General features: G+C 37.9%; 1 protein-coding gene across 1 annotated transcript; it reads right to left on the reverse strand.

Annotated features, from left to right (window-relative positions):
* Window positions 1-598: 598 nt before the first annotated feature.
* Window positions 599-9,373, reverse strand: LOC149422543 (uncharacterized). The gene is made up of 6 exons (XM_089633583.1): window positions 9,284-9,373; window positions 5,450-5,830; window positions 3,864-5,336; window positions 2,279-3,265; window positions 1,645-1,949; window positions 599-1,362 (listed from the first exon to the last, which is right to left on the reverse strand). The coding sequence occupies exons 1-6, from the start codon at window positions 9,284-9,286 to the stop codon at window positions 762-764; spliced, it is 3,750 nt and encodes a 1,249-aa protein (XP_089489709.1). The 5' UTR covers window positions 9,287-9,373; the 3' UTR covers window positions 599-761.
* Window positions 9,374-11,609: the final 2,236 nt, after the last annotated feature.

The raw sequence follows: 11,609 nt of genomic DNA on the forward strand, positions 1-11,609 counted from the left end.
TTACTTTACTTTTTTACTAAGATGACATTGGCACTGAGGGAAATTATTCTCCTCAGGGCCTCCCCGTGTGGTGTTAATGTAAAAACTGTGTGGGGTTAATCTAATGTCGACTATTCGAGTTTTGCAAGTACAAACATGCAGGCTGAATTTTGAAAATTGATGGAGGTTTACTTCAAAGTGTACACGATATATTTATGAATGTGAGGTGTTCAAGTGAAACTATATTTCATAGAATTACTAATCATTATTATTGAGGTTAGGGTTTCTTAACACGTTTATTAATTTATAGATATATAAATGCATAGGTAGATAAAAATACAAGACAAAACATAGTATTTATTTTCATTGTATTTATTAAATAAAATTATAACATCATGCTAACGCATTTTACACTTAGTTTCAGAAATTCTGAAGAATGCAAACAATTTTTAAAGAATAAACCTTTGCATTCAAGCAGTTATCCAAAAATGAAATACAATCATTGGGATACTAAAATTAATCATAAATATTATTTAAACTTATTTCTCAAATCTTAAAAATACTTTATAAATTTAAATATTAAGAAAATTATAACATATTAATGTAACATTGGGTCTAACTTAAATAATAAATATGAAAGTAACAAAAATTTCACAAATTTCTTATAAATGGCATATTTACAAAGTAGCCTACAAGTAAGCTTGTTTTAATGGGTCGTTAAATAGTATTCCTCTATTTTGTATTTTATTAATTGTTTGTTGTTGTATCGCACTGTTGATTTATTAGTATTTTCCTGTAATCTGAGCAATCCAGTCCAGGTAATGCGCGACCTTCACATAGACACCGGGCACGTTGACCTGTCCGCAACCAATACCCCAGGAGACCACTCCGACCAGCTGCCAGCTGCCTCCTCGCTCACACACCATAGGGCCACCTCCATCTCCCTTGCAAGCGTCCTTTCCTTCCTCACCTCCTGCACACACGAAGCCAGGGTTCAGCTGGTACTGGTACCCTAGCCTTGTCTGTCTGAGCTGAGCTTCACACTGATGATGACCAATCACCGGCACATCAACCTCCTTAAGAATGTTCTGGTACTTTCCAAAGTCTCCGAAAGCGTCCTTTCCCCAGCCTGTGGTCCAACATCTAGATCCTGTGTAATCGGTGAATTTATCTGGAAGGCAAGCGGGGCTGATGTGAGGGTACTTGGTCCAGTCGACGGGGTGGTCCATCTTGAGGATAGCGAGATCGTTGTCAAGGGTTCCGGCGTAGTACTGTGGGTGAACGTGGACAGAGATGATGTCCCTCTCGATGTAAGGGTAGAATTCAACATCGTGGTTAACGTCCCATTCTCCGAGTCGTACTCTCAGATCGAATCCAGTGTATCTGTGGAAATTCATAAAGTCATTACTTTAACCTCTATAGCAGAGTAGCAAGCATTTCACTTTGAGTCGGGATGATTTTATTCTCACCGTAGCATAAAAATATATGAACATTTTATACAAATATGGTTGTTGCTGATCTGGGAGTTATGATGCTGAATTTTGAGGTATTTTTCCAAGAGAATTGTCATAAGAAGGATCAGAGAAAAACTAAAATGTTCTAATGAAATTAAGTAAGAAAATGAAGGGTATTTTATTTAGTCATTGGTAAATGTAATCAACTTACGTCTTGACGCAATGGGCAGCGGTAACAATGTGTAAATGATCAATAAGTGTTCCTCCGCAGACATAGACAGATTCCTTGGGGTCCTTCTTGAGGATGGCCACCTGCCAGGGGTACTCTCCGAACTCGCTGTCTCCATCCACATACACTGGGTTCTTTATCCTACCGTTGATGCCCTGAGAGTGGCGGCTGCCACATTGACCTCTGTTGGCACCAGCGGGAACCTGAGGCCTGTTGGGCCTACGACAACACACATGACGAGGGCCACATTGCTGTTGTTGTTGACCTTGTCCCAAGAAAGCTTGACGCTGAAAATTAATGGTTAGTTAATACATGTAATGTTTGCTTTCTAAAGTAAAACTGTAGGTACAAAAATGTAATTAGTCTGAAAGTAAAAATATATGGTATGAGAAGGAAATAATGGCTAATATGTGCAATCTCTAGGAAGATCTATTATAGACAACCAAAGCTTTTTAGTTCAGGCAGATGAATCATGCTTGCGGATATTAAGATAATATTATTATTTTACATTATATATAAAGACTGTAGTGTATTTTTAATCATGATGTGTATCATTTGTATTTTTGCCTGAGAAATGTTTTAAATATTAAATGATCGTCTTATTGATACAATTTACCTTAATGGTCTTAGTTCTCTGTTCGATTTCATCATTAAGGGGTTCTTTCTCTTCATCGGACTGGGACAAGTCTCGCCTACGGCGGTTGGAAGGGAATTTTACACTGCGGCCACCTGCGGCTTGGCCAGGAGCTTGGTTAGGGATATTTTGCGTTCTAGAGTAGGAGTTGAACATTTGGGCGTAGGTGTTAGGTGTTTGTCCATTATTTTGGTTGGTATCGGATGTCGAACGTCCATAAAATTCGCCTCCCCCACCGTTATTACTGAATACATTCAGATCATCGGCATCATTTACATATGGTCCTGTTTGGTCTTGTTCGTCATCGTCATATTCTGCGTTTCTATATCCACCTGAAGGCCCGTAACCCCCTGGCCCAGACCCGAAGTAGGGAGGATGGGACGGGCTCTGAAGGAAGGGAGGAGAGTCGTGGTGAAAAGATGGACCGTTGTGGTGAGGAGGGGGGCCATAGTGATGAGTGGGAGGGCCATAGTGGGGTGGAGGAGGTCCATGGTGGTATTGGGGCGGCGGGCGAGAAGCCCCGTAGTGGACATGGGAGTGATGTATGGTGGGGCCACCATATCCACCTCCATAACCACCTCCATAGCCGCCACCGTATCCGCCCCCATAGTGGCCATGGCCGCCGCCAAAGAGCGCTTCTTTCTTTTGTTGGAACAGAGAACCTATTTTATGAATAATGTTGCTGTTGGGCGTAACGTGTAAGTTGACCAAAGGCTTAACGACTTTTTCGCCGTAGTCGTTCTTAGTGACTTGTACCGACAGCAATGGGTCTACCGAGACCAGTCCAAGGTTTAGTCCTCCGCCCCCGATGGAGGATCCGTAGGGATTGTTAATGGGATTCTGGTTGAAGGGATTGAGGGGATAACCGCCGTAGCCAGAGTGGGGTAGTCCGAACGAAACTCCAAAGGTAGGCTGGACCTTTTGACCAAAAATTCCTCGACTACCATCGTCATCAGAGCCTTGTTGGCGCTGAAGAAATTTGGAATTATCAGTGAAATTGTCAAATTATTGTTAAATATATTTCAGGTATTAACTTATTGTATTCATCCGCTTTACCCCAAACTGTTATTTTTAATGAGTTAAACACATAAATTTTATTTTAACTGTTATAAACGATTACGCGAGCTTTTAAACATTTATTTAGTTACATACTATATAAACCTGGCTAAGTATGTATTTATTTTTTTACATTTTCATAATCAGCGTTTGATCATTGTTGTTGGAGTTATTATGAATGTCAAGTTTGAATTGTTGGTAATGTCTATATAGAAGGCATGTTTTTAGCAAGGGGGATTAGTACAATGTTAATATGGTTCTACATTGAATATTATGATATGTTAGAAGAACAATATTATCGTAGTTAAGAAGGTAGATATAGATAACAGAAACCATTATAGAAAATTTAGTAAAATAAAAGATCAAAGTAGAGGTACGAACAGAGTCAACAGAGCAACAAACGCAACAATTGGATAAGTATCCACCACATCCATAGTTAGTTTACTTAGTTGTTTGGTTTAAGTACTAAAGTATAATGTATTACGAAATCAATAAATATACAAGTTCTTACCGGTTCAATGGCTTTACTGGCTGATTCACTAGCTTTATCATTTACTTCTCTCTTGGCGAGTTTTTTAGTCTCAGTGTTTGTGGCTTCGGTAACATTATTTAAATTGGCACCTTTAGCTACTCTTACGGTTTTCATGCTACCTTTTTCATCGGTAACAACTACTTCCTCTTCGGCTTCGATATTGCTTCCTAGATTCCTTGGATCGATGGGTAAAAATAGATCATCTTTGCGTCCAATGACGTCCTGGCTAGGGCACTGGTCGTAAGGTACACATACACAATCATAGTTTTCTTGTCTTCCAGATTCTTGTCCTTTGGTGTATCCAAATTGGCTTCCATACTGATTACTTGATCCCTGGCCATAGTAGTTTGATCCACCTCCGAGCAAGTTATTGTTAACTGGTGATGAAGGAATGTTCAATTCCTTTTTGTAAAACTGATTGGAGCTTCCGTATTGACCGACTGATGATCCAAAAGTACTAAGTCCAGCAGAAGGTGTATATCCAGAGCCTGATGCATATCCCAAGTTGTATATGCCTGAAGTACTTTGTCCTTGACCTGAATTGGAGCCCTTGTTAAAGCCATTGCTATTAATATTGGTGTTTCCACTACTGGAGAACCCACCATTCTGATTTTCATAAACTGGTTTAACATTTCCATAGAGGCCTCCTGATCCACCGAATCCAGAGTTAACGGGACTAAATCCACCATTATTACCATTTACAGAGTTTAATCCCGACAATCCCGTTAATCCGGATAAACTGGACGATGACTGATATCCGCCAGATTGTTGGCTGGATATTCCCTGGGAGTGGATGTGTGATTCAGCTCCGATAGGAATAGGGTTGTTAACAATGATAGTTGGCTTTTTGCTGTCTCCTTCCCCATGGTGGTAGTGATGATGAACGTGCTGCACGGATTGTCCGTCACTTTTGGTGTTTGCTAAAAATGCACCGCTTTCCTTGTTTATTTGTTTATGTGGTCTCTCAAATTCGTAAGGAGTTTCAATCTCAATTGGACCTTGTTCGTAAACACCACCTGGTTTGGAAAAATATGAAGGTCCTGGCGGGCCATCGAATGTTGAGAAGCTGTTGTGGGAACCTGAAGCGAAGTTAGCTTGGGAACTGAAACTTTGGGATCCTTGGGAACCAAAACTACCTGGAGGTCCAAAACTTCCAGGTGGACCAAAGTTTCCTTGAGAGACGAATCCTCCTCCTGATTGCGGAGGTCCGAATTTTGATGGGGGTCCACCGTAAGTCGGCCTCGGGGGTCCACTTCCGTATCCAACCTTACGCGGTGGGGGTCCAATGGGGGGCCTGCCTCCGAGGGACAGAGGTTTCGGGGGTCCGTAGGCGCGAGGTGGGCCTCTAACCGGGATGGATGCAATTGGCCGACCAACAGCTTGGATATCAACGGGCTGGGCATAGATTATATCTTCAGGAGATAGGTACTTTGGTTTGTTGTCTCCTTCGCACTAAAAAAAAATCCACAAATATAAAGCATTACATTTTTTCGCTTAATTCTTTAGGTACCGATTAAAAAAATATGTCTCTACGAAAATAAATCTTAAACCATTTTTATATTAACCTGCATTAATCCAAGGTGACAGAGTCGATCTTTGATCACATTCCTCGCTTGGGTATCATCACCAGATTCTAGCGCTTGCTTGACGCTAGGATCTTGATAGAAATCGTCCAATCCTTCGATATTCCTGCCTTGTCGGTTGGAGACGAGAATATTATCGATAACATCGTCGACATCCGTAGCGGTAGCATTTTCAGCTGCGGCTTGTTGACCGTAGTATGATGTTTCATCGGTGACGTAGTCTTCAAGAGGCTGGGCTTCTTGATTGACTACTCCAGTGGTGTCAGGTTGGTTCCATGTCCAGCTATTCTGTTCCTGCGCGTACACTGCGGAGGTCAGGGATAGGGCAAGGCAAGCTATGCCCAATATAGATGATACTTTGACCTGTGAAGAAAAGATCTATTAGTTTCCTATGCATTGAATATTGCTATATGGAGTAAGAGTATCGAATTTTGCTAAATCTCTCTTAACATCAATTTCGGCAAATAGCCTATGAAGAAATTTTGACCTTCAGATAGTGTAAAAAGTGTGACGGAAGTTACGACACTGTCCGAAGATTCCATTTGGTATAGCCCGATGCCCGACGCTCGAGCAGTTGAGCACGATGAAAGTAAAAGTGCGCGCGCCTCAGGAAATTCACGTACCTAAAGTTTATTGGTTCCAGGGCATTTACACTCACTGCGCTTTATTATGTGCGCTGTATCGCTCTATGCTATAACCGGTTTCCTCGACCGAACAAGCCACCATCACGCACCGAGATTGAATTCTAATCGACCAATTAATTCGTATTGTATCATTGCCGCTATTATATCACACCCACAGTCTACTTTTTGTCCTTATTCTTGACACTCTTTACGCAGCCATTATAACCGCTCTGTTTTACGAAATATCAAAAATAATTTATACTAATAAGTCGAGCCTCATTTCGCAACGTTCGGGAGGCGGAATTATTTAGTCGCCAGGCCAATAGCGATCGGATGCTGCGTCTGATTTCAGATCACGTCTCGTGCCTTGTGTGGGAAGGAAGAAATTTCACTTTCCGACGAACAAGGCAAGGACTACTTGCACAATAAACATTTGCAAAATATTAAGGCATAAAGAGAAAATATTATTTTCGAGGTTCCTGAATACAGACATGAAATTAGTCATTAATAATAATATAATGATTTCATTTTACTGCGGTTAAGACATTAAATTTAAAATCATTATATTTCACTTTCTACTGGAAATCGAAAACTGTATTACGTATCTGCAGTCAGCTATCACCGAGTTTGACCAAATCTGTTTGAATGTGCAGTATTGCAATGATGTTAATAATTGAAGGAAGCTGGAAATGCATGCAACGTATGAAGAAAAGCCACTCTCGTGTTGACCAACACTGCAGCCTGCAGAGCGCAAAACGTGAAAGTGGTAAGATTATCATTCAATGAAGTCATCAAATTACAGTCGAGTGAGAACAGAAAACATTAAATCATATAATATAATAACCCGGTGAGCTCGGATACTAAATTATAGGTATTATTAATCTATGATATGGATGGGAAACGTAATTCATTGTTGCCCTCATGAAATCCACACATTTGAGTGGAGATAATGGGAAAATGTCAATTGCTTATACTTGATGGGTTAGATACTTGCTGCGGAAGTCGGTGTCAGATGAATAAGCGCATTGTTCTCTAATTGGGAAATGCCATTGTTATTTTTCCTCCGGATTTCACTGCCAGATCTTGATCTTGAAATTGTCGAAACAGACACTAACTCACTTAAACAATGGACTCTCCAAATTTTCCCTTCAAACCATTTTCTTTTACGAAAAAGTTTCTTGCGCTAGTAATTTACGTTTCCTTTACTTTCTTCTTTAGCCAATGAGTAAAACATTAATTCAATTAATAATACTTTACGGTATTATTGATTTCGAGGAACGATATCTTTAATTTATGGCCTAGTACTAAACCGGTGCATGGTTAAATTGGTTCAGAGGCATTATTTTTATATTTAACGTAATGTTTCAGCATAATCCTGTAACCAATTTATTCATGCATTTTGTTGTTGTTGAAGAATTAATCCTGTTACCTACGCTAAAATACTCTTCGATAAATAGTGCCGACCGAAAGTAATGTAAGTTCAATAATAGTTAACATAATCGAGTTCGTTATATTCCCTAATAGTTTTACTAAGCGCAATAGATCATTAGATTTACGTTAACGTTCAAATGCTCACTCATTTAGGTAATTATAGATCGGGAGAGGAACGGTTGTGTAATAAAATGCAAGTGAAAGAAGTAAAAAGTAGGTAATCACCGAAAACATGTCGTTATGTTATGTATGCGTCATTAAAGTTCACGCGTGCTGCTTGCATTATGATAGATGTTACTTTTTTGTTCTTTCTACAACCTTCGGTCCACACACTGTTGAATGTGCAACGGCACCAAGAAGAGGTTAATTTCACAGATGCAATCGTTTCTCCGAAAGAAGTGAAAGTATCGCCGTGACTTTGGGATATACTGACCGTATACATTGAGCCTTATGAGCAAACAGATAGTCCGAGGAGATATCAGCTCTACGGACATTCCGACAAGGCTTGTTTTCCCGCAAACAATAAACTAGTACTTGGAGGCTTTCCGGCGCGGGTGACTTCACACATCGGTGTTTTGTTTCTTCTGCTTCACGGTTTGTTACGTCAACGCAGAAAATCAAAGTTTAAATGAAAGTGATGCACTCAGTTATTCTATCTTTTTTTGCATTTGACATTTTAAAACGTTAAGAGAGCAATAATCTTACAAGAATGAAGGTTCGTTGAACGATAATAAACATATTTTTTTATAAAATTATTAAAAAATGGTTTTCTTAAAACGGTTTTGATTGCAAACAAAAATAATCGAAGTCTCTAAACGAAAACAAAAAAAAATTGAAATAATAATTATTAGAATTTGAATGAAGTTGGAATACTGAGAAATTTGCATAATTATCGTTCGTGCGAAAAACTAAACCGTTTACTATTACAACGTCAAAACTCTTACGCGTTCTTTTGTAAGAGAATTTAACTTTCGTTTTCACTCATTTTTAATGTAAAGATCTTGTGGCAGTGACACTTATTACTGGATGCCACCGCGGATTAATTGAATTATATAAATATTATAACTGGTTTCTCCGACATTCATTGAAAGTTACTCGAATGTATCGCGAAAGTGACAGTGCGCAGTGAACTTCTTACTGTTTAAGTCATTTTAGCGATTGAGATGATCGTTTTAATAAACAAGCGAGAAAATACTTAAGTGTCATTTCACGGCGCTTTTGGAGAAAATTGGCGCCACAATTATCATGTTGATATTATAGTGTCACGATTTTTTTAAATATATAATTATATATTAAATTCTCTTTGTAGGATGATTTGTAAGCTGATAAGTTAATTAAAATTTTGACTAAAGTTTGTGTCAGTACTATCACTCAGTGATAGTACTGACACAAACTGATCTGGAAAACGGTTTTACGGGCATTGAAAATTTCTATAATTAAATGCATTTTCCGAAAAACTGCAGCACTTCTTAGTGTCTTAGTTAAGAGTTAGAAATATAATTTGTGAATGGGTTATATCCTCCGGGGATAGTTACCTACGTAAAATATAAAAAATGGCAAAGTCCACACAAATCGAAATCAAAAAAGATTTTGTGTATCCTAATTTTATTAGATTTAAAAAATAGCATATTAATGCTGAGACGTTGGTAACATACCCACCCCAGTATTTTACCGAAGTAGCGTAAAGATTTAAAATTCAAGCTATGGATTTAAATATCGACGAAACACATTAAAAAAAATTGTAAAATAAAATAGTACGTACCATCTTGAAAACCGTCAAAACGGTAGCGAACTTGCACACTGTTTAGTCCAAAGAAGTAAAGCACTGATGTCACTTGTTGTTACTCTTCACAGCCACAGCTCGACTGGGTACAATTCGCCCCCCACAACTCTTTATAGAAACCGAGAATTGAGCTTCCCACCACCGAGGAAAGACCCTACCACTGGCACTGGCAGCTTCAACACGCTCTGCAGATATCACACCAAAACACACTGAGATCAATGCTTCGTTTTCACTTTTCTTTCTCGTCTCGACTCTTCGATGCTGTGGTTTCGAATGATGATGGACTCCAGACCAGTACGGTTTTATATGTTGCTCTTGAGGATGTGAATATTCTGGTTTCGCAACGTTACTCGGTACAGTAGCCCCGATCCTAGGGAGACTAGCGTGGGAGGGGGTGGCATTCATTCATAAAATGATGTCAGGCGTTTTGCAACGAGTTCGATGAATGAATGTGTAAAATCGTAAGCTGCCGTGTAAAAGCGCGTAATGATTCTATTTTTAGTTTCACTTATGCGGTTGTGTTGGAAATAAGATGTTTTTACTATCTACAGTTTTTAATATCTACAGTTTTTGCTATCTACAGTTTTTACTATCTACAGTTTTTACTATCTACAGTTTTTACTATCTACAGTTTTAACTATCTACAGTTTTTACTATCTACAGTTTTTACTATCTACAGTTTTACCATCTACAGTTTTTACTATCTACAATTTTTACTATCTACAGTTTTAACTATCTACAGTTTTTACTATCTACAGTTTTTACTATCTACAGTTTTTACTATCTACAGTTTTAACTATCTACAGTTTTTACTATCTACAGTTTTTACTATCTACAGTTTTTACCATCTACAGTTTTTACTATCTACAGTTTTTACTATCTACAGTTTTTACTATCTACAGTTTTACTATCTATGATACATTACTGTCATTAGTTTGATTCGCGGAAATTGATGTGTTATTCTTATATAGCATTATTACATTATTATAATACATTGAATTTTTCAAAATATTTTTGTCAATAAACAAAACATCATAAATAATCGGAAAGTACCTATTTTTTAAATAAATCTTTTTGATTTACAATTTTGTTTTCGAAAATGAATGAATGCAAATCTTGGAAGTGTAATTTAACCCACTTCCTAACATCCGATCGAACTGAAACGGCAGATAGAATCGTTGTCGATGACAATGCATTTCACTTTTGGTGGCAATCACGTACACACACGTGGACATACACGCATTTGTCTGAAATCGTGTCATTATAGCAGTTAATATACGAAATGAATATCGGTCCGACCCAATTGGCATTTGACGAGGTTTTTTTTATTTTATTTTTTTTATTAATATCAATAGCAAAATTTGTACATTATGTAGGTTTAAAGTATAATATAAGTATATTTTTTTGTATTTTTTTCACAGTCCTCCTCACTAGGGTTTCCTGTTCTGAGGCGGCCTGTAGTTTTTCTTAAATTTTTGTATTTAGTTTTGAATTGTCTTTACATTGTCTTCATAATGTTTGTAAGTTGATTATTACTTTGATCTCTAAGCCATGTTTTGACTTTTGTTTTAAATATACTCATTTCGTTTATTTTTTTGGTTTCATTTGGTAGAGCATTGAACAATTTTATAGCATGGAATTTATTATTTCTCTGTCCAAAGGATGTGTTCAAACTGGGAGTAATCAGGATATTTTCGCTTTTTGCCCTGGTTGTGTATTTATGTTGGGCAGTGGAGTATTCGGATATGTTTTTTTTCAGTTTAAATAAAATATTTTTTGAATATAGTTTCTGTACATTGTAAGTTTTTGAATATTTCTTCTGTCGGAGTTCTAAGCGGAACTTTCAGTATAGTCTTTAATACTCCTTTTTGTGCTATATTGAGCCGCTCTGTGTGAGTGCTCAAGGCAGACCCCCATCCAGTTATTCCGTACTCTATTTGTGATTGACACAAAGCATAGTATACTTTTTTAATATCGTTTATATTGAGGATATTGCGAATGTTTCTAAAGAAGTATATGTACCTGGTTAGTTTTTTTGTAATTACATCTATATGTGAGTTCCAACGGAGATTATCATCAATTTCAATTCCAAGATATTTGATGCTTTTGGAGTGTGCTATAGTGGGACAGAGACATGATAAGCCTTGATTTTTTTGATAAATTTCTTGGCATGAATGTGATTTGAGATTAAGGTCCTCTGACGGCTGCCCTCTGGCTGTTTTAGAAAATGTCAGATATTTTGTTTTATTGACATTAAGCGTCAGGGAGTTTCTTTTAAGCCAGTTTTGCAGGAGACCAAGTCCGT

This window comes from Hesperophylax consimilis, chromosome 7 (genome assembly GCF_061612785.1).
Source record: "Hesperophylax consimilis isolate HC1 chromosome 7, BYU_Hcon_1.0, whole genome shotgun sequence".
NCBI lineage: Eukaryota > Metazoa > Arthropoda > Insecta > Trichoptera > Limnephilidae > Hesperophylax > Hesperophylax consimilis.

Coding starts and splice junctions, on each gene's coding strand:
- LOC149422543 (XM_089633583.1), bottom strand. Junction 5,337..5,449: donor GTCACCTTGGATTAATGCAG/GTTAATATAAAA, acceptor ATTTTTTTTTAG/TGCGAAGGAGACAACAAACC. Junction 3,266..3,863: donor CCAGTAAAGCCATTGAACCG/GTAAGAACTTGT, acceptor AAATTTCTTCAG/CGCCAACAAGGCTCTGATGA.